Here is a 24,384-nt window from a genome sequence, read left to right as displayed (position 1 = left end):
GAGACTAACCAATTTATTTGAGCATGAGCTTTAGTGAGCTACAGCTCACTTCATCGGATGCATACTGTGGAAACTGCAGAAGACATTATATACACAGAGACCATGAAACAATACCTCCTCCCACCCCACTCTCCTGCTGGTAATAGCTTATCTTAAGTGATCATCAAGTTGGGCCATTCCTTTGGATGGGCTATTACCAGCAGGAGAGTGAGTTTGTGGGGGGGGGGCGGAGGGTGAGAAAACCTGGATTTGTGCTGGAAATGGCCCAACTTGATGATCACTTTAGATAAGCTGTTACCAGCAGGAGAGTGGGGTGGGAGGAGGTATTGTTTCATGGTCTCTGTGTATATAATGTCTTCTGCAGTTTCCACAGTATGCATCCGATGAAGTGAGCTGTAGCTCACGAAAGCTCATGATCAAATAAATTGGTTAGTCTCTAAGGTGCCACAAGTACTCCTTTTCTTATTGTTTAACAGTGATTAAAACTGTGATTAATCGCAATTAATTTTTTTAACTGAGATTAATTTTTGAGTTGATCGCGTGAGTTATCTGTGATTAATTGACAGCCCTACTTTTGATATTGTATTAAGGAATTAAAATGAAAGTTGTAAGAGCACATAAAATGTAATCCAAACTCATGAAAGTCATTACTTTCAAAATTGTCCTTAAGGATCCTCACAGGATTGCTTCATTAGGCAAATATTACAGAAATTGGATTTTGGTCTGTTTGTTTTTTTTGTCCCCTCTCCCCGCAGAACAGTCTTGTTTTGGGGGGAGAGTGGAACAAACCCCATGTGGGTACAGAGCAGGAAGAGGAAAACAATCTCTGCAGTCACAGAGGGAATCTTCTCATGTGGTTAGATATCAAACATTTATGAGAGGTGACTATTTTAAAGCATTCATTCCTGTGCAGCACTAGTTTGGTAGACTCAAAACTAAGAATTTATCATCAGGCCTTTAGACTTTGCATATCAGCTGTAAATACACTGAAAGAATATCCTGGTCTTTGAACTTTTAGAATGTTAAAAATGAAAACTGTTACGTAAACACGATTAGTCTGCCTGAATCAAGTGTCTGTATAGCTAACAAATTAACAGACTAAATGTCTGTATAGCTAACAAAAATCTACTCACCCCTGTTGTGTCACAATTAGTTTCCAAAGAAAATAAGTCTCAGCTATTTTTGAGATTCTTTTGCCTGTGTTTCACAACTTTGCCTCCTCCTGAGTTTCTTTTATTCCAGTCTCCTCTCAGTGACATAATGTGTTTACTATCTACAGAGTCTCACTGATTGAACCAGCAAGTGTTGTTTTGATACAACTGTCTCTTTTCTTTTCCAATTATATAATGACCAAAAGGCTTCTACATGTCATGGAAAATAGATTTTCTTTTTTGGAACATTACTTTCAATCTGTTTCCCAGTAATGTCAATCAGATTTGAGGCAGTCTCTCTGGTTGCACAATCAAAGAAGGAGAGCATGTGCACGGTCTCCCTGGCTGACTGAGTCACAATTACTCCTGGTTCTGAATGTGCTGGGAAAGGTCTGCTCCATCACCTGGTAAATGGGCCGATGTCCCTTATAGAATCATAGAAGATTAGGGTTGGAAGAGACCTCAGGAGGTCATCTAGTCCAACCCCCTGCTCAAAGCAGGACCAACACCAACTAAATCAGCCCAGCCAGGGCTTTGTCAAGCCAGGCCTTAAAAACCTCTAAGGATGGAGATTCCACCACCTCCCTAGGTAACCCATTCCAGAGTTCCACCACCCTCCTAGTGAAATAGTGTTTCCTAATATCCAACCTAGACCTCCGCACTGCAACTTGAGACCATTGTCATTGTTCTGTCATCTGCCACCTCTCAGAACAGCTGAGCTCCATCCTCTTTGGAACCCCCCTTCAGATAGTTGAAGGCTGCTGTCAAATCCCCCGTCACTCTTCTTTTCTGCAGACTAAACAAGCCCAGTTCCCTCAGCCTCTCCTCATAAGTCATGTGCCCCAGCCCCCTGATCATTTTCGTTGCCCTCTACTGGACTCTCTCCAATTTGTCCACACCATTTCTGTAGTGCGGGGCCCAAAACTGGACGCAGTATTCCAGATGTGGCCTCACCAGTGCTGAATAGAGGGGAATAATCACTTCTCTTGGTCTGCTGGCAGTGCTCCTACTAATGCAGCCCAATATGCCGTTAGTCTTCTTGACAACAAGGGCACACTGTTGACTCATATCCAGCTTCTCATTCACTGTAATCCCCAGGTCCTTTTCTGCAGAACTTCTGCTTAGCTGATTGGTCCCCAGCCTGTAGCAGTGCATGGGATTCTTCCATCCTAAGTGCAGGACTCTGCACTTGTCCTTGTTGAACCTCATCAGATTTCTTTTGGCCCAATCCTCCAATTTGTCTAGGTCACTCTGGACCCTGTCCCTACACTCCAGCTTATCTACCTCTCCCACCAGCTTACTGTCATCTGTGAACTTGCTAAGGGTGCAATCCATCCCATCATCCAGATGATTAATAAATACGTTGAACAAAACTGTCCTCAGGACCGACCCCGATGATCGAGCCGTTGATCACTACCCATTGAGCCCGACTATCTAGCCAGCTTTCTGTCCACCTTATAGTCCATTCATCCAATCCATACTACTTTAACTTGCTGGCAAGAATACTGTGGGAAACTCTATTGAAAGCTTTGCTAAAGTCCACGTATATTACGTCCACTGCTTTTCCCATATCCACAGAGCCAGTTATCTCATCATAGAAGGCAATCAGGTTGGTCAGGCATAACTTGCCCTTGGTGAATCCTTGTTGACTGTTCCTGATCACCTTCCTCTCCTCCAAGAGCTTCAAAATAGATTCTTTGAGGACCTGCTCCGTGATTTTTCTGGGGGCTGAGATGAGGCTGACCGGTTTGTAGTTCCCCGGATTCTCCTCCTTCCCGTTTATTAAAGATGAGCACTATAATTGCCTTTTTCCAGTCGTCCGGGACCTCCCCCAATCACCATGAGTTTTCAGAGATAATGGCCAGTGGCTCTGCAGTTACATCAGCCAAGTCCCTCAGCACCCTCTGGTGCATTGTATTTGGCCTCATGGACTTGTGCATGTCCAGCTTTTCTAAATAGTCCTTAACCTGTTCTTTCACCACTGAGGGCTGCTCACCTCCTCCCCATACTGCACTGCCCAGTGCAGCTGTCTGGGAGCTGACCTTGTCTGTGAAGACCAAGGCAAAAAAAAACATTGAGTACCTCAGCTTTTTCCACATCATCTGTCACTAGGTTGTTTCCCCCGTTCAGTATGGGTTGCACACTTTCCCTGACCACCTTCTTGTTGCTAACATATCTGTAGAAACCCTTCCTGTTACCCTTCCTATCCCTTTCTAGCTGCAACACCAATTATGCTTTGGCCTTCCTGATCACACCCCTGCATGCTCGAGCAATATTATACTCCTCCCTAGTCATCTGTCCAGGTTTCCATCTCTTGTAAGCTTCCTTTTTGTGTTTAAGCTCGCAAAGATTTTTCTGTTAAGCCAAGCTGGTTGCCTGCCATATTTGCTATTCTTTCTCCACATCGGGATGGCTTGTTCCTGCGCCCTAAATAAGGCTTCTTTAAAATACAGTCAGCTCTCCTGGACTCCTTTCCCCCTTGTATTAGCCTCCCAGGGGATCCTACCCATCAGTTCCCTGAAGGGGTCAAAGTCTGCTTTTCTGAAGTCCAGGGTCCGTATTCTGCTGCTCTCCTTTCTTCCTTTTGTCAGGATCCTGAACTCAACCATGAACTCTCATGGTCACTGCTGCCCAGGTTTCCACCTACTTCTAATTCCCCTACCAATTCTTCCCTGTTTGTGAGCAGCAGGTGAAGAGGAGCACGGCCCCTAGTTGGTTCCTCCAGCACTTGCACCAGGAAGTTGTCCCAAACACTATCCAAAAACTTCCTGGGTTTTCTGTGCACTGCTATATTGCTCTCCCTGCAGATGTCTAGTGAAACCCGTGAGCAATGTCTAGGACCACTAATTCTCAAATATGGAGTGGTCCAGTCCATGTTCAGAACAAATGACATAAATTATCTCACAAGTTACAACCTTCACTTTATGGGGAAGGTCAGTAAGAAGATAGTATCAAGCCAACTCCTGCAGCATCTGAATCCTTCCCATTTTTTCAAGCCCAATCTGTTGGGCTTCAGATCTGGATTTGATATGGAAAGTGCCTTGATAGTTTGTAGTCTCCTTAGAGTAGTGGAACGAAGTTGTACATCCATGAAAACAGGATTAATCCTATCAGCACCTTCAATACCCTTAATTATGAGTTGCCTTTGACTCTCCTATGGAATGGGGCAGTAACAACCAGAGTTGTTTTAAGGTGACTTTTTAGGGGTTGTCTACACTTAAAAGTTAATTTGTATTAATGTGGTGTGTGAATTTAAAGCACAATAACTATCCCTAAATAATTACATGTGTGGACACTCTTATTCTAGAATAAGAGAGTCCACACATGGATCTATTCCGGAATATCTCTATGTGTAGACAAGCCCTTATTCCTACCACAAAGATGCCAATTGTGCTTCTTCCCCTAAAGCTCCAATAATTAAGTCCATAACTAGTCTAGCTAGTGGAATCTTCTCACCCTTCTGTTCACTCTGTATGTGAAACTATTAGAAGAGATTTAGAGGTGCTGCTCAGCTTTATTTCATTTTTAATAAACCCGCAGACAGAGCTGATTCCTTGCTCTCCTACTGTCTGGTAGAGATAATGACCTGGTTGAAAGGTAACTGGCATTGGCTCTAACCAGATAAGACAGAGGCAAGGCTTATACGTGGGGAAAATATTTCAAGGAACTGGAAAGAACTGTGGCTGCACTCTGCAATGAAAGTATTTGCCTGCCAATTTTCAAGGTGATTTTGCAATTACGGGATTCCCCTTTGTTTTTGGATTCTCACATAGCAGAAGTGGCCAGAAACACTTTGGCCCAAAGATTATATCATTTTCTCTTTGATGCAGACCTCACCTTCATGCCTTTGTTATTTCAAGGTTAGACCACTGTAACACATTCTTCTTTGGTCTTCCCTTCATTGCAACTTAGGGCACATCTTCACTAGCAACGTTAAAGCACTGCCACAGAAGCGCTTTAACGTGGCTTATCTAGTCGCAGCATAGTGACTCTCCCAGCACTATAAAAAAAACCACCTCCCCAAGGGGAATAGCTACCAGCACTGGTGCACTGTCTACACTGGCACTTTACAGCACTGAAACTTGCAGCGCTCAGGGGGGTGTTTTTTCACACCCCTGAGCGGGAAAGTTGCAGCACTGTAAAGTGCCAGTGTAGACAAGCCCTTAGAAGCTTCAACTACTGCAGAATACAGTTGCCAGCTCTGTAGTATCCATGAAATTCTGAGTAGCCTAGGAACCATTTCTTCCTCTCTTCCTTTTTTCCCCACTGCAGTACCTTCATTCAGCAAGAACACATCAGCTATCAGTCTTCAGGATGAAATTTGCAGGCACAAGTGGTGAGGCACAAGTGATGGGACCTTGCCTCTGAAAATTCATCAGTCCAAATCTGACCACTTTTAGGCCTGTTCTTCACTAAGAAAAAAAAGTATATTTTGAACATTTTAACATCTTTGTGTAGACACGTTGTAGTTCTAACACGTTAGCTGATCAGGATGAACACTGGGCTCACTCTAGGGCTTATCTTGACCAACCATAACATGTAACAACTACAGCTGGTTTGTCTGCACTAAGGCTGAAACCCTGGCCCCAGTGAAATCAATGGCAAAATTCCTATTGAATTAAATTAGGTCAAAATTTTACCATAGGATTTTAACACATATTAACTAGCATCTGTATCCTATTGTGTACATGTCCTCTGTGTGTAATGGACACACCCTGAGTGTAGTAGGATTTTTCTGTAGATGCTATAATCCTTTTGAGCACTTTCTGGTTGATAAACTTTCAGTTTTGGTCTTTTTCAAGGAAATTGGTTTGGTTGCTGTAGGAGAACAGAGAGCATGTGTGCTTTAATTTGGGATAAATGTTCTGTTTTCTTGATACAGATAATGGAAAGTGATGAATGACTTAAAGAAGCATGTAATAACTCATGATATCTCAAATCAATTAATGATAGATTCTCTAATGAAGTTTTGGTACACATTCACAAAACACATATGGTTCACGTGTTAAGCAATGTTAAACAATCATGTGTTGACCTTTTTGGAGAAATCTTTGGGGGCTGCACAATGGTAATAAAGGGCAGCAATTGATATCTGGGTTCAAATCCTGATTAAGGTACCAATTAAAGTGTTCATGATCTCAACTTAATCCTTAAAACAACTAGCATTTTATGGCAGCCAGAGGAATAAGACAGAGTTCCAGAAATCCATTTTGAAAAAAATAAGGGGAAAGTACAGGGCTGTTTCAACACAGTAAAGATAATCAGATGAGGATTTCAGAATGATCAAAATTAGTTATTTTTGTCTAGTTCTCAACACAATGGATGATGATGACATTGGAAAACTTTGTGTGGGAGACAAGAAAATGGAGAGGTAATAGAAAGGCAATAACTAACTAGAACAAAATTTAGTGAAAGCAAAAAAGAAAGGGGTAGAAAGAGGAAGATGAAGCAAACATCAATGTTTGTTCAATTACTTGCTTTGTCACATCCCATTTCTCATCCACTGTCTTCTAGTTGTGTGTTCGGATTGTAAATTCCTTATGGCAGGGACCTTGTCTCCTTAATTGTCTGTAAAGTGCCTACCATGCTTTGGATGCTGGATAATTAATTATAATATGTATAACAATATCAGGAGTGTAGCCAGGTACATATTGTGCCATGCAAATCATTCAGGAAACTGGGGAGGGCAACAAAAGGAGGTCACCACTCCACAGGGCTCAGGCACCAGTCATGTTACAGTAACAGCTCAAAGGCCAGTCTTCCTTAAGGCCAGGCAAAGCCTAAATGCCAATGTGCATTCTCGCCTCATTCAGTCAATCCCATTTTGCCAGAACCAGCAACACTAGAGCTTTTGGGCCACAGGAATTGCAGATGCTTTTTTCCCCTCTGACAGAAAGGCATGGATTCTGTTCGATATCTTACGCTACACCCATCACCTGAGGGTTGAAATGGGTAACACCTTTATTCATGGCAGAAAGGGCAAGGAGAGAATCAAATGAACATTTCTATATGTTCCGTCCAGATTAGTGCTAAAAGCACATAGCTAGGCAAGCCTGCACTGCCACTACCCATCTTATACCTGTTTCCACCCAACAAGTAAAAGAATTCATCCACAGATTTCTCAGTGCTTTATATGCATGCTAAGGACACAACTACTTTTTCTGAGAGTAAGTGAACTTCATGCCACCCAAGCCCGGCTCCCAGTATAGAATTATTATCTTCCTCATGGGCATTTCTGTGATGCTCATGACTAGAGTACTTGAGTGCTTCCCAAACACTGATGAATTGATCTTCACAGTACTCCTGTTGGGTAGGGAGGTTTTGTCCCCGTTTTACTGATGGGGACTGAGACATAGAGAGAGCAAGGCCAAAACTCTACACTGATTTGGCGTGCCCAAGTTCAGATGCCCAAGGCCTGATTTTTCAGAGTATTTAGCATTTTTATGCATTTCATATGTTCAAGGCAAGCTTCTTTTGGCGTCAGTTGCATTTATGAGTTCTCAGCATTTCTGTAAATCTGGCCCCAGGTATCTCAATTTGGAAAACACAGAAAATCCAGGGCACAGTGGCTACCAGTGAAAATTGAGATTTGTGACTTACCCAGCATCACAATGGAACAGTACCAAAAGTAAAATCCCTGCAGGCTGCGTGGAAACTTTTTAAAGACACCATAATAGAGGCTCAACTTAAATGTATACCCCAAATTAAAAATTGTAGTTAAAGAACCAAAACAACAAAATAAATGAAACAGTGAGAGGCAAAAAGGCATCCTTTAAAAAGTGGAAGATAAATCCTAATGAGGAAAATAGAAAAGAGCATAAACTCTGGCAAATGAAGTGTAAAAATTAGAAAGACCAAAAAAGAATTTGAAGAACAGCTAGCCAAAGACTCCAAAAGTAATAGCAAAAAAAATTTTAAATACATCAGAAGCACAAAGCCTGCTAAACAGCCAGTGGGGCCACTGGACAATCAAGATGTTAAAGGGGCACTCAAAGACGATAAGGCCATAGCGGAGAAACTAAATGAATTCTTTGCATCGGTCTTCACGGTTGAGGATGTGAGGGAGATTCCCAAACCTGAGCCATTCTTTTTGGGTGACAGATCTGAGGAGCTGTCCCAAACTGAGGTGTCATTAGAGGAGGTTTTGGAACAAATTGATGAACTAAACAGTAATAAGTCTCCAGGACCTGATGGTATTCACCCAAGAGTTCTGAAGGAATTCAAATGTGAAATTGCAGGACTAACTGTCATATGTAACCTCTCATTTAAATCAGCTTCTGTACCAAATGACTGGAGGATAGCTAATGTGACGCCAATTTTTAAAAAGGGCTCCAGAGGTGACCCTGGCAACTACAGGCCAGTAAGCTTCACTTCAGTACCGGGCTAATTGGTTGAAACTATCGTAAAGAACAAAATTGTCAAACACATAGATGAACATAATTTGTTGGGGAAGAGTCAACATGGTTTTTGTAAAGGGAAATCATGCCTCACCAACCTACTAGAATTCTTTGAGGGGGTCAACAAGCATGCGGACAAAGGAGATCCAGTGGATATGGTGTATTTAGATTTTCAGAAAGCCTTTGTTGAGGTCCCTCACCAAAGGCTCTTAAGCAAAATAAAGCAGTCATGGGATAAGAGGGAAGGTTCTCTCATGGATTGGTAACTGGTTAAAAGATAGGAAACAAAGGGTAGGAATAAATGGTCAGTTTTCAGAATGGAGAGAGGTAAATAGGGGTGTCCCCCAGGTATCTGTACTGGCACCAATACTGTTCAACTTATTTATAATGATCTGGAAAAAAGGGTAAACAGTGAGGTAGCAAAATTTGCAGACGATACAAAACTACTCAAAATAGTTAAGTCCCAGGCAGACTGCAAGGAGCTACAAAAGGATCTCACAAAACTGGGTGACTGGGCAACAAAATGGCAGATGAAATTTAATGTTATAAATGCAAAGTAATGCACATTGGAAAACATAATCCCAACTATACATATAAAATGATGGGGTCTAAATTAGCTGTTACCACTCAAGAAAGCAATCTTGGCGTCATAGTTCATAGAATCATAGAATATCAGGGTTGGAAGGGACCTCAGGAGGTCATCTAGTCCAACCCCCTGCTCAAAGCAGAACCAATCCCCAAATTTTTGCTCCAATCCCTAAATGGCCCCCTCAAGGATTGAACTCACAACCCTGGGTTTAGCAGGCCAAGGCTCAAACCACTGAGCTATTCCCCCACCTCATTTCAGTTCTCTGAAATCATCCACTCAATGTGCAGCGACAGTCAAAATAGTGAACAGAATGTTGTGAATCATCAAGAAAGGGATAGATAATAAGACAGAAGCTATCATATTGCCTCTATACAAATCCATGGCACACCCACACCTTGAATACTGCGTGCAGATGTGGTTGCCCCATCTCAAAAAGGATATATTGGAATTGGAAAAGGTTCAGAAAAGGGCAACAAAAATGATTAGGCATATAGAACGGCTTCCGTGTGAGGAGAGATTAATAAGACTGGGACTTTTTTTTAACTATACCTGTCTCTTTTTCTCTTGCTTAGTATCACTTAAATCTCTGTTCTTTATTAATAAACTTATTCTTAGTTTTACTATGACTATCTCAGTGCTGTTATATTGAAGTACAGTGAGTCCTCAGTTAACCTAACAGGCTGGCATGTGTACTGTCTCTTTGGAGGCAATGAACTTAACGATTTCTGGGAGGATCCAATGAGAGGGACTGGACATTACAGAGGGACACCTCTGGGGAACTCGGAATTTGGGTTCACTGATTGTTATCTGCATGGCAAAATTAAAGCTGGCAGAGTCCCGAGGAATTTGCTGGTGAAGCAGACAGACTGGTGTGGCAAAGAGCTGACACACAGTCTAATCTTGCTAAAGCAGAGTAGTAACACAGTTGCTTATGGTTCTGGGCTGCCCCAAGTGGAGCAACAAATAAGTGCACATCACAAAAAAAAACTAAAAGCCAAAAATTAACTGAACATGGACAATGAATTACTCACTCTCTCACTCCTGGAGGTGTGGCATAAATACTTGTACAGTCTCCAGCACTAATAGTTCCACATGCACTAACTTCAGTGTATAATTCTGAAGATGAAAAATTGTTTCATTTGTTTTTGTTTTCAAAAATGAAGAAGTCTATTCTACTAAAACTTGTCTTCTGAGAAGATTGCTTCTTAATAATACATTTCTTTGGTAGAGAAGCATCAATTATGCATAATATGCTTCATCCTCTTTGACTTGTTTTATTTAAAGGATGATGGCCATTAGTGTATTACTGTGATGAACAGATATAAATATTAAACACAGATAAATGTTACAATGTGATGAGAATCTTTTGCTTAAGGGCACAGTTCTCTCTATTCCACTGCAAATTACCTCCTCCTCCTCCTCCCACCCTCCTTGTCCTGGAAAAACCTCTTCAAACTCCTGAGAAGACCAATAAATTTTTTTTCTAGAAAGTGGATAATGAACTTCACGGTAATTTATGTACAGTTTTAGAAAACAACAAACCTTATAGATAGCTTTCTCTCAAAATTTCACTTTAATCCTAGATATGTGAGTGCGTGCTGTCAGTGGATTGTATATTTTTTAAAAAATTCTCACAAGCACTGAAACCAATGAAAAATCATATTTCTTTGGTTTGTGGAAGAATAAAAGTTTTGCTGCTTCGTCTCTTGTGTTTTCATGTAAACAAAAGATAGAAATTCTTCAGATAAGAAAGTAAAAGGGAGTTTTCAAACACATTGGCTTAATTTTTCCACTTGTGAGCAATCATGAATTTGCCCAAAGCAGAATTTGCTATTTGCTATGAAAATTTGGTTCACTACCAGAAGAACTTCATGCTCCTAGAAAGAATATTTTTACTATAGGCATCAAAGGTACTGCAAGAACCAGAAATATGGACATCAGCCAAGGATAAAGGCCTCATTGTGCTGAAGATTGTATAAGCATGCTGTAAAAAAGCCAGTCGCTGTCTCAGAGAACTCAGAATCTAGGTTATGACAAGACACAATGGGTAGATTAGACAAACAGAATGAAAGGGGTTGGAGAAGAAGGGTAACAGTGTGAGCAATAAACAGTGTTCTTGGCTCACCATCGGCAGAGACACTGTCAGCCAGTACTACTTTTTAGGCATCATGGCAAAAATGAACTAAGGAGGGATTTGAAAACAAAGTAGTGGCTTTATGGATTTTGTTAGGAAGCCTTTCCCATTAATAAGGGACAGCATGAGAGATGGCTCAGAGATGTTTGAGAGAGAAAACAGAATAGAAGATGGCAGTATAAATATTGGTTTTAAAAACATCTTCCTTATGTGACTTGAAATCCACAGTGATCTGTTTATGTCTATGCCTGTATCCCAAATGTAATGACAAGTTCCTTGTTCTTTTATTTTTGCTATCCATTTGAGGATTGGTACAAATGTCAATGAAAGGTAGGTGAACTTTGCTATGTACTATGTTAACTCACTCGATTTTGTGAGTATGTTGATTTCTCAAGCTGTTTGTGAACAGTTATAAAATATATCCATGAAGAAAGCTTGCTGCTGAGGGTGTTTCTGAATGATACATATTTATAGTAAACTGCAGATTAATAGCTGTATTTTTCCTGATACAATTATTTTAAATATTTTGTGCTGTTTGAAAATTTTACCCAAGTAACTTTTGAAAATGAGACTGACAGGCTTTATGTGACTTTTGAAAATGAAATTTAGGTGCTTTTTGAAAATTCTACCCATTGACTCATTCAAGAATATTTTATTTTTTAAAAAAGTCCAGGCCACATTTTGATTTAAAAAACAAAAAGTAGTTTCTCTGACTATTTAGTTAAATTGCTTTGGATTTGAAATTAGCTGGTCTTGTTAACCACATGGTACCTTATTTAAACAGACACATTTTTTGTTTTCTAGAGGGAGGGTTTTACGCTATTTGAGAACTATTCCAAAGCATTTAAATATGCATTGGTAAAGTAGTGGGGGTGGGGAAACATAACCATATTTTCCACTTTCATATTCTTATCTTCTAAAACGATCCTGGATGTAACATTCCTGAATCTTGAGATTATTCAGCGGTGGATGGTAAAAAAAAAAAAAAAAAAAGTTCCCAATGAAAGAGAACCTCTGTCAGTAAGACTAGAATGACAAGTAAAAGGAGAGCTCATTACACAGTGTTTTGCTTGAACTTATTAAGCAAGAGAACTGTGATGGATTGGACCTCAGTAAAAAAGAGGGGGGAAGGGTAAACATTTGGGCAAAATATCTTTTAAATATATAAAGGGTGTTTTAATACACAAAATAGTTTGATGGTCAGAAAACAGAGCAATAGAAAAATATGAGTTTAATTAAAAGGTGAGGTTAATAAAAAATATTCCTGAAATACAAATATAAGAATCTTAAGCCAATCAAAATGGTTACATATTCTCTGTTTCTGTTATGTTTAGCTTCAGAAAATCATTGGGAAGCAAGATGACTTGAGAAAAGCTTCTGGACGTGAAATGTTATCACAGGTATGCTTCAGTCAATCATTTTCCTTAAGCAAGTTTCTATAGAACTTACACTGAACTCTGTAAGTTAGTGTTTATAGATTTTAGAGTTTATAGATTAATTCATCCATGTCAACTCTGGTACTTCTAATTAAATGAAAGTGCATGATCTGGCACCTCTGCTATTTAATTTTGGTAAGAGAAATATTATAAATGTTTTTCAGTTTTACTTCTGAGTTTCCTAATAAAACATATTAAAGTAATGTACTTTTCTACTATGTAGCCACTCTATTATTTAGAGTTCATAAGCTTGTATTTAAAAGCAACGTTTTTATAATTTGTGAAAAACTGTGTTTATAGAAAGAATAATATATTGTTATATGGGGAGAGAGGCAGTGTATCAGATAAGTAAGTCTTGAGCCATATAGGGCTTTATAGGCTAAAATCAACACACCCAAGAACCAATAGGCAATCAGCGCAGACTATGGAGTAGCTGCTACATTCTGTATCAGCTTCAGTTTCTATTGATTTACAATGTGGCCCCTAATCTTGTGTTGAGAAAGGCATGGATTACTTTAGCCAGGTCCACATCCAAAGAAAATGGTTGCAGTCTCTGGACCAGTTGAAGCTTAAAAAAGAATCCTAGATATAAACTTCCAACAGTACTTGGGGCTCCCACAGATTGATAACTTTGTTAACAAATGCCTACCACACATCCTTACTTAAAGGAGCAGTTATAGTCCTCCTCATATCTTTTGGCTGCCTCCCTCAATCTACCAACATTACCTAATTTTTTCCCAGACTGAGCTTCAACCAGCTAGCTGTCATCCACTCTATAATCTCTACTAAACACACAGATAAGGCATTCTATACCAATGGCTAGATTGTATGAGATTGAAAAACAGAGTTGGGAGTCTTCAGCATAACACCCCATGACTGAAGGTAGCTGATAAAACTAACAATGTCAGTAAGGACACATTGCCAGGAGGAGATGAATGCACCACCACCACCAGTGCTTTCTCTGGCCTGCACCCAGATTGACAGGAGTCACGGAGATCTGAGGCATCTCTGTATTTGAAAGTTGTCTACCACAACCTTCTTTACAATTTAGCCAAAAATGGAAGATTAGATACTAAGGTGACAGCTGGCTAGATTGTCATCGTCCAGCAAGATGGTAAAGAGGAGCTTCCTTATGAAAGCCAGCAATCTGCAAGACACTGATAGTTTCTACCAACTACAGAACCAGTTCTTCCTCACTGGCCTTCAACAAACAGGAAGACATGATTGTGGTACAAAGTATTCCTAACACCTCTAGTATTTCATTAAGCATGAAGACCTGGTGTTTGCCCCATCAAGATATTGCTCTGCTTCCATAGAAGCAGATAAATCTGCTTTATTTTCTCGAAAGTAACATACAATTCCCATCTGTTTTGGGAAATTTCATCAGCCACCAAATGAAGACAGCTCAGATTAACCAGACTGTCCGCTGTTCATAAAAATAGTGGATTGAGGTTTAGCCAATACAGTACTAAGTGGAAGCAAAAATTCTTTTCTTTGCCCCATCACAGTTACAGCATAAGATTTCAAGGGACCTTTATGATGCAATTGGTCACATTTAGCTGTGAACACCTCAGCTCTCTAGGAACTAATTTAAGAGTTGTGACTAAGGGCAAGTCTACACTCAAGTGCTACATTGCATTGATGCAACTGTGCCACCGCTGCACATCTGGTGAAGACACGCTATACGACAGGAGAGCACTCTCTCGTCAGCATAATTGTTCCACGTCCACGAGAGGTGAAAGCTATGTTGGCGGGATAGAGTCTCCCACCAACATAGCGCTGGTGTGAACAATGCTTAGGTCAATGTAACTTACATCATTCAGGGGTGTGTCTTTTTCACACCCGTGAGCGACATAAGTTACATCAATTTAAGCAGTAGTGTAGACCAGCACTAAATATCTTAACTGTGCTTTAAACCGTACTCCAGATTGTTTCCTCAAAGTACACTCATTAGAAAAATCTATGAAGTAATATTACCTACAAAATATAATGTAATTTCTTAAAGGGTCACTTTCATGGGTATTCTAGTCAGTTTTAAAAATACAAGTTAAAAATAGCATCAGGTCATACAAATCCCTCTGCCAATTTTTGTGGTTTTATAGTCCTATTTTCTTGTTGTTTAAAAAAAATTATTTTTCTTTCCTATTTCTGTGTAAAAAAAACCACACTAACCCTGGAAACTCAATAACTAACAGAATAAAAAACAAAACTGACTCTACACAAAGTCCTGTCAAAGTAAACAAAGTACAAAAATTTTTCGCTAATATCTTAATGTTGTGGTAATCGTTGGTGTTATTTTTAAATATAGTAGATAAAAGATGAGTTGTCAGAAGTATGATTTTTTTTTTAAAGTTGATGGTGTCCCTTTAGAGCCAAAGGATTACTACAGTAGTTTCAGTGGAGAAAAATAAGTACATAGTTTCTCAACGCTATTATTTCTTACAAAGACCAACAATCCCAGGATTTTATCTTGTGTTAAATGCTCAGTTAGAACTTCTAAGAGCCTTAACCACTCTGAGGATGGGGAGTAGAAAGATCCTAAAGTTATGCCTATACAAGACTAATGCCAGGACAGATGCTGTGGGGAGTGCCCTGGCTACCAGGATTGGATACATCTTGGAAATGGTGTAGCCAGTACATACATGGGCAAGTACACCTCTACCCTGATAGAACGTTGTCCTCAGGAGACAAAAAATCTCACCACTTTATAGGTGAGACCATGTTATATCGAACTTGCTTTGGCCCCCCCATTCCTTGTTCCCTGACCGCCCACTCCACAGACCCCTGTCCCTAATCACCCACAGGACCCCAACCAACCTTCCTGTCCCCTGACTGCCCCGACCCTAATCCACAGCCCCTGCCCCCGACAGGCAGTCACCGGCAGTGGCGGGAAGTAGAGCAACACAGCCCCAGCCCACTCCACTCTGACACCTCCCAGCCGCAGCACTCCGCTTCCCGCCGCCAGTGAGTGCAGGGAGGTTGGGGAAAGGACGCCCCCTGTACTCACCTATGGTGGGAAGCGGAGCGACACGGCCCCAGCCTGCTCCACTTTCCTTGCCCCGGCCCCAGGCATGTCGCTGGGGGTAGGGAGGGGGTTGGGGAAAGGTCCTGCACTCACTGGCGGCGGGAAGCGGAGCGCCGCGGCTGGGAGCTGGCGGAGTGGAGCGGTCTGGGGCCAGGCTGCTCCACTTCCGCCACTGCCGGTAAATGTGCGGGGGATCCCTTCCCCCGAGCCCAATCCCCTAAGCGACATGGCTGGGGCTGGGGCCGGGGCGAAGGAAGCGGAGCGGGCTGCTCCCAGCCCCCCGCTAATCCCCTGGGCCACTGTGGGGCCCCCAAAAGTGCTCCCCCACAGCTCCTGCCTCCCAGACCTGGGGGGGGGGAGCCCCTGGTCACCCCCAAGACGCTCTGCCCCTTATCCAACCCCTCGGCCCCAGCCCGGCACCCCTAACACACTGCTCAGAGCAGCATGTCGGAGCTTTATCACGTTGTATGCAAAGCCATGTTTTATCGGGGTAGAGGTGTACATAGATTTGGCAGGTGGGCCACATCCACACATGCTGTCTCTTCCGTCCATCTAGCCTCACTGCCACCAGCACTAACTGCCTATCCCACCTGGCTTTCCTTCCCCTCCCCATACGGGACTCACCATAGAGACAGCTGTAATTGTGACATGAGTATTGAAACCTGTTGGTGACTGTCTGTCTGTTCTGCAGAGCTCCCAGACAGTATTACTGTTATTTATTTGTATTACTATAGCCCTTAGGAGTCCTAGTCCTGGACTAGGACCCCATTGTATTAGGCACTGTACAAACAGAACAAACTCCTTGCCGCCTCAAGGAGTTCACAGCCATCTCATGTCTTATATGAAGTCACACATTCTGTTGAGATGGTTGCTGCCAGTAGGTTGCGCCAAATGCCAATTCAAATTAAAAAGTTTGTTTTGAGAAAAATTAAAATTTTAAATTTAAAATACCTTTAGTTTGACATATATAGGGTTTCACCATGTATTTAGATTGAGAAATGCTTTTTTTCCCTATCCATTTCAGAAGGCTTTTCATCAGTTCAGTGAGCACCACTTTCTTTTGAGGCCATTAGGCAAAACTTTATTGCAACATAAGAAATGTCATAGACTAGAGATCTGTGGTTCCTCTCATCCAGTATCGTGTCTCCAACATCCTGGAGAATGCCAGATGCTCATGAAGATGATGTAAAACCCCCATGTTGCCCCTTATTTTACAATGTTAAAACCTGGTTGAGGGGATATTGTTTGTTTCGTTTTGTGACTGCAGCTGGTGATCGTCTCCAGCACTGCAGCATGGGGAGTGGTATTGCTTATAATTGTTCCCTAGCTAGTGTATTTCCTAGCTAACTTACAGAAGTGTACGTTGTCCTAAACAGTATCAAAATGGAAAAACCACTGTGACATATTGAGGAGGTGTTGATTTTCACCAATAATACAGGTACAATTTAATAATAAAGGGGACTTTGACCCAAAAAAACCACGATAAAGAATGATCACATTGTTTCAAAGACTGGAACATAGTCAAACCAGTTTCTTAAACTATTTAAATACTTTTAATTAATAAAGTGTATTTTTTCAAAAAGACTAAAGTAAGTATAATGGTACAAAATGAACTTTAATTACCATTAGCAAGGAGTGATTAATAGTGTAGAATATTTTGCATTTGTTTATAAAGTAAAGTTTCATATTAGGCAAGATAAAACAGCATATTATCTACTTTGACAGTTGTTTCCAAATGACAAATTAGGCATATGGTTCTGAATTCTTTAATGAGCTTGTTTCCATATGAAGTATCTCACTTGTGTCTTTTATAAAACATTTAACTGGTTCTTAGGGACACCGCTATTGATCTCTTAAAAACAGGAGATTTTAAACTCTTAAACTGAAATTTGATGCAACTATAAACAACTTACTCTCAGACCTGGCCACATGCATTTTCCACTGATGTCCATTTTGATCATGTGTCAAGCACTCTTTCTACTCATAACTTCTTCACTTGTAAAACTCTTTTTCCAACCTTTGTTCTGAAGAGAGATGATGATTTGCTTTTTTCACCTCTCAACTGGACTACAGCACTGCAATATGCCTGGGCATGAAGGCTTCAGCACTTCGGAAACACCGATTAATACAGAACACTCCAGCATTTCCTCTCAGCAACATTGGCTACTGTGAGCACATCACACTTGTCTGCTTTGTACATTGCCTTCCATAAAATATCAAATCAAATTCAGTGTCCTCAGTCCTTATCTTTAAGGTGCTGCATGGGTCCACCATATCTAAAAGATCATCTAAAGCTCCAGGATGAAGACTGTGGTCAACAACTGTGGCCCTCTGGCACAATGGAACCCTCTACAATAAGGGTAAAGCTCATCTGCATGGGAGATAGAACTTTCTTGGGGGCTGTTCCAAGACTGTGGAATGAACTCCTACAGGAACCAGGGACCATCACGAACCTTACCACTTTCTGCTCCATGTGCAAGGCACGTTTCTTTGACCCTGCCTTCTCTAATATAAATACATAGCAACATGTATATTTAAAAAAACTACCAAAACAAAACAAAGCACTGCATATACTTCTCCCCATAGGGAGAGGATGAGAGAACAAACAATATGTGACAGATGTTAGTCATGTAGCTTAATGCACTATTGGAAGGTGCTCAGATACAATGATATAGAATAGAATAGTTTTATCTCTTATAAATGAATTTATGAAAATCATTTTTTCTCTTTTCTTCACTTATTTTTGTTCTGAAAATAGAGACTGTCTCCCCAAAATTCATATCACCTCTTTGAACAGCTTCCACTGCCTAATACCTGTTTCAACTCTAGCTAATAATTGCCAATAGACTGATACTTAAGGCCCCAGTCCTGCAAACATTGAGTTCATTGGGACTGCTTCCATGAGTAAAGTTACACACATTCTTGAGTGTTTGCAGCATCAGGTCCTCCATTCATATAATTTTTAAACAAATTCCATGATTTAATAAGGAAAAAAATTGTTTTGTCTGAGCCATAAATGGTTCTTGATAGAAAAGGACTAGTTTCACGATTTGGAGTAAAATTTTCAAAAGAATCTATGTGATTTAGGAGCTTAAGTTACTTTAAAGTAACTTAATCCTTTTATTTCCATATATTAAAATTGCAGTAGAAATATAGGCTCTTATGTTTGTAGTACATACTGTGTTTTTGTACTGTATATTTCCATTAACACTACCTTAATTTCAATAGATTGGAAAAACACATATTACTTACTTGGTGCAGATCAGCACTGTAGCTAAATATAATTCTTGGGGGAGTCTGTTTCTAAAGATTATTATTCAGTGCTGTGTTTGGATACTATATTAGGTCACCATTCATTCCCAAAGCTGAGGGAGAAAGTTTCAAAATCTAAATTATGTTTCCACCTGACCTAGAAGAGTGAGGGGTTGGAAATATTAATACATTTCTCATACCTTTTAACAAAGAATTGTCATGGGGGTATTAGTTTATACGCTATGTGGAGATTAGCAGGAAAGGCAGCTAATGATTTTGTGGACCAAAAAGAATTATGTACTAACAATGTACCTTAATTTAATAGCATTAACCTTGGCAAAAGAAGTTTTTTGAAACTTTACCCTTAAGCTGTTGTCTTTCAGGTTTCCTATCACACATTCTGCTTTCAAGAAAAGTACTATTTTGTAGTTTTTAAACACACTTAACTCTCACTAGCAAGTGCTTGGACATGTGCCAATTACAGCTTGGAATTTCAACTGATAAAGAGGGTAGCAAACAAGTAGGTGCATATTTATTATAAATCCAGGGATAGGCTTTGTCATCTTAGATAAGATGAGATAGGTATTGTTTATATGTCGTCTTCTAGCTTATAAGGAGAAATCTGAGTAGAGGAACAAGGTGCCTTTTCTGTTGTAGATTTAGTCTTTAAAAGGTTATTATAAACACTTGCTTTTCAGCGGTAGTTTTCAGAGCAACACAAGAGATTTTGACTTCACAGGCATATAGATAAATGTGGACTATTGAAAGCATTATGTTGTTACTTAGTTTTAAGTTAAATTTTAAAAATAAATGATTTCAGGAAATCTATTATGTACTTTTTAAATCCATCTTTAATATGTAAATTGAAAGTACAAAACTAATTAGAAATAGACACTCTGGGCTGATCCTCCTTTGTTTCTTCTTGAAAAGCCATGGATGCTGACATGACAACAAAAAGTTTTGCTTTTGACTTTCAAATAAGCATATATGACTGTTTTATACATCAGTCATCATACATGAAGCCTAAGCATTTAAACTTCTGAAGCACAGACCTTGGGACTACTTAAATTGTCTACCTGCAGTCAAATGATAAAATTCAGTGCAATTGCATGAGTCCTGAAAAGATTGTTTTTAAGTTAGCTCATACTTAGCTCATATTACTGGCATTTTATGAAATGTGGCTTAGAATAGAAACAAGGAATGTTACCTCTTTAACTGTAAAATACTTTGTGTCACATATGCAGTAAGCATGAAACACACAGTGGACTAATGGGACTTGTTATTGATGATGCTGAAAGCTAAATAACCATTAGTATTAAATCTCATGAATAGACTCTTGTCTTTCATCTTACCTCTTCAGCAGGATAAAAGACACAGAGGCTATTTAGATGTCATAAGAATAGTTCTGTTGAAATCCCTGTGGACTTCCAAAAAAATCTCTCTTCATGTTGCTTAGTGTTTTGTTGTGTTCAAAGAAAAGCCAATATGCTAGTGGTGAAAGAGGAATAAAACACAGAAATCCAGCACATTGTGTGGTTTTAGGCTTTATGAAGATGCGGTAGTTGAGCTGAAGTGTGTTCTTTGTTTTCTGTAGAGCTATTTTTTTTTTCAGAAGAAGAAAAAAAATTATACAGTAAAAGAATAAGATGTTAGTTTGAGAAATTTGAGATTAACAAAAAGCCTTATAACAATATAAAAACATACATGATGATTGAATGCATAAATGTAAATGTTTGTTTTCTACTTTTTTTATGTGTGTTTCAGACTAATTTATGAGTTTGTTACAAATCTAGCATCTTGCTGGAGCTGAAGGTTCCCAAACCAGTCCAGATGAATTAGCTGAAAATTGTTTTTATCTGAATGTGAAATTGATTTGAAAGACAATAATATTAACCTAAAAATGAAGGTTGCTGAGTAGCTAACCAGCAATTTTATCAAATGATATAGAAAAGTATGTTGTGCTAAAACATTAAAGTGAATATTAACATGCTATCTGGTTTCATGAAAATTACAGAGTTTAATTCAAAACATGTATAAAACTGGAAAACAATCTTTTTTTTTTTTCAAAGACAGCTGTTATTTCCTATCCCAAATGGTTCTTTTAATGGGAAATTTGCACTTGAATCACAATATGTCTCTTTGACATACTGTGGACCATAATTTTATTTTGAGTAAATATTGCCAGGTTACTTTGCCAAGTTCAGGTAGATGCTGCATGTTCTAAGCAACATATGGTTGTGAATAGGGGAAAGAAACTTGTAACAGGAAGATGATAAGATTTTGAGTCTGAAAAGCATTACAGTATTTAGATTTAAAAATTTTGCAAATTACTGTATTGTCAGTAATAGGGAATAAAATCAGAGGGAGATGATTCTGTTTCTTGGGTAAACCATAATTATCTCCAAATTATTTCTTTGATAATCTTTTTACCAATGAAGAGGAAAATTGTGTTTGCTGGTTGATCAGTGTTTAGCTACTATACTTGATATCAGGAGCAGAACATTGAACACTGAGGTCAGAGTTCAGCTTGGAAGAGAACCATTCAGCTTTGCTTTGGAATTCTTTACATACTGTCTGCAAGAAAAATAACTAAATTACAGGTGACATCTGGGAAACTCTCCTTCAAATATGCATTACCAATTTTGTGTTGAATTGTTAGTAATTAATTATACAAGTTTATTTTTTGTTTGTAGGAACCAGAATTGGAAGACTCTGCTGTTAATACAACATTGTTGGTCCACTTCTTTGGAAGAGCAGGAAAGGAGAAGCTTTGCTATTCTGAGTTTTACAGGTAGTGTACAAATACTAGTTGTCATTCATTGCTAGTAGTCATTCTTATAAGTTCCAAGTTTGAGTAATGATGAGTTTGTTCCTGTTTGGTAAAACTCATATCAGCCAATGCACATCAATCTGAAGAAAAATGAGGGCTTTTCTATGCAGCGCAGCAAAGCATGATTTGTAAAGCACACTAAGAAGCTGCACTCTAATTGCCCTGCGTAAACCTTGTAGGCACGCTCTAAAAGGTACCTAGTTCGCATTCTGTTTCAAGGGCTATATTAACACAAACTAGGTACTTTTTAGAGCACACCAGCAGGATCTACATAGACAATTAGAGCATAACATGATCCAGTACTTTCCAAATCACCCCCCTCCAGTGCACTTTGCTAGCACTTTGTAGACAAGCCCTGAGAAATTTTGCCTTCCACTGCCACAGTAGCTCTCCCTACTCTCCAGAATAATTTAAATAGTACATTTAAATAGTATGTTTTGTCCCAAAGAATTAGAAGGAGCTTTACAAACTTTACAGATACAGGAATCATGTCACTAATTGAAATGTTCTTGCAGTGAAACCATGCAGCTGCCTAACAGTGACTCACCACAGTATACAATTTTAGGACAGGAAGCAAAGAACACCATATCCATTTGAAACAGCAATGGAATATTGTGAAGCATTACTCTCTGAAATGTGTGGCTTCATTTCTTTCAATGTGCAAAATATTTTATTCTCTTATGTCCCAAAGAATCTCTTTACCATTCTTATACTGAAAGCCAGAAATTAATGAAAAAAGCTGTAAGAATAATATAGGTCAATCATTCTGTTTATAAAGCACTAGCACAAAATAAGGATTGTAATTATTTAACTAGAGACTCCATTACTTATTGCTATGATGTGCCATTGTTACTAATTGTGTATGTATGTATGTGTGTGCACCCCCTAATCTGTGATGACTGACATACTGGTCATAGCAAGTGTTACAAGGCCAAAACAGTCCTTTCTTTGTATGGGGAATGGGAGACTCCTCACCTGGGCTGTCAAGTGAAGAGCCTCCATAATTTGATATGTTAATGCCAACAATGTAATGGACTCATCTTTCAATTTTGTAACTTCACCTGTGACCACTACAGATACCCAATATGGGCTGAAACATCATAGTCATGTTATGATGTCAGAAAGATGCTCAAGTAGATCTTAATGCAGAATCTCTTGCCTTGTCCTGTCTCAACTGGACAACACAGCAGCATGTGTGACTGGAAGAAATAATCAGAGTTTAAAACATCAATATAGCTTCTTGTGTGTAACAGCAACCCCCAGCACGTCTGAGTTTTAAAGAAACAACCAGTTAAAACCCTCTATTACTGTGCAACATAAATGTCCTGACTTGATACTAATTGCTGAAACCACATTTGCATGTATACTGTTGAGCACCAAGTTTTTACATCACAACAACTTATGTGCTTTCACACCTAAAGGGAACAAGATTCTTTTCACTAATGTTCCATTTCCTTCATAGGTAATTGGTAGTTCATAATCTTATAAAAAAAAGTAGCAGCATAAAATGGATAGTCTGATTTATGTCGAGCTGCAATGGAGTCAGTCAGCCCTGAACTTAGTAACAGATGTTGCAGTCAGTTGAGGTTTAGGAAAAGCCAGAACAAAAAAGGGGAGAATGGCATTTCTCCTAACACTATAAAGTGTTTCTACTTCACTGACTCAGACACATACCAGTCTTCAAATAAATAAACAAACTTCTCTCTTTTGAAGCTCTTGACTCAATAGAACGCTAAATGAGTAAAATAAGTGTAACATGTCTGCAGCTCCTTCTTTATAAATACAGTAGGCCCTCTTAACGAAACAAAGGACAGAGAACACCAGTAAAAGGTTGTGTTTGCATATATAGTGTAAACTGGAATGCCTCATGTTTTAGATAAAATCCTGCATTGACCCAATGAGGAATGACATTGATAAAACTATGTACCTAGTACATTCAGAAAATGTAGGTTAAAGACCTTTGCCTACCACACAAATAGAGGCCTGTAATCAAAATCAGACTCCCACATCTTGCTCTTAAGCTTTGTGGGATAAGTGTAAGGTTTAATGCAGGTAATTTTTCAACAGTGGCAGTTATTTTTCATAGAGGTGGAATGTGCCTCTTTATCACTGCATATACACTCCATTTAAGTTGCGACATGACAGTGAAGTTTGTTTAACACATAGAACGGTGAATAAAAGGATCAGTGTCTTTTTAACCTGTGTGGAGATATCACTTTTCACATGATTTTATTTGCAAGTAAATCAAGCACATCATTTCTGGGTTTCTATTGTTCAAGGAAAATGTGATTTCTATCTGATGGCCTCTCACAACATTTTACCTCACACGGGAAGCTATTGTTGGCTGTTTGATCAAAGTGCCATGCTGTTTTTACAAGACATGACTGATGAGCTATACAGACATAGATCATTGTCAAAAGGAAAAAATAATGATGGTAAATGCTTTTATCATTTTCCAAGTTGTTGCTAGAAAGTCTTTTCACCTATCAGTGCAGCACTAGAAAAAGTAGGAATGATTAGATTTTATTAAGACTCATTAAAACCTGTAACACCAGTTATATATAAAATAA

The 24,384-nt window shown here is 39.3% G+C and overlaps 1 protein-coding gene across 2 annotated transcripts in view; it reads left to right on the top strand.

Annotated features, from left to right (window-relative positions):
• Positions 1-24,384, top strand: part of MICU2 (mitochondrial calcium uptake 2) — a 249,043-nt gene that overhangs the window by 210,370 nt on the left and 14,289 nt on the right. For both annotated transcript variants that reach the window (XM_084617911.1, XM_084617912.1), the window contains 2 exons: positions 12,606-12,671; positions 21,678-21,775. In XM_084617911.1, coding sequence (XP_084474037.1) covers positions 12,606-12,671; positions 21,678-21,775 — 164 coding nt within the window. The remainder of the gene's footprint in view (positions 1-12,605; positions 12,672-21,677; positions 21,776-24,384) is intronic.

Source organism: Lepidochelys olivacea (assembly GCF_965140295.1).
Source record: "Lepidochelys olivacea isolate rLepOli2 genome assembly, chromosome: 1".
NCBI classification, from domain to species: domain Eukaryota; kingdom Metazoa; phylum Chordata; order Testudines; family Cheloniidae; genus Lepidochelys; species Lepidochelys olivacea.
Note: the sequence above shows the minus strand (reverse complement) of the source record. Positions and strands in the feature narration are given on the sequence as shown.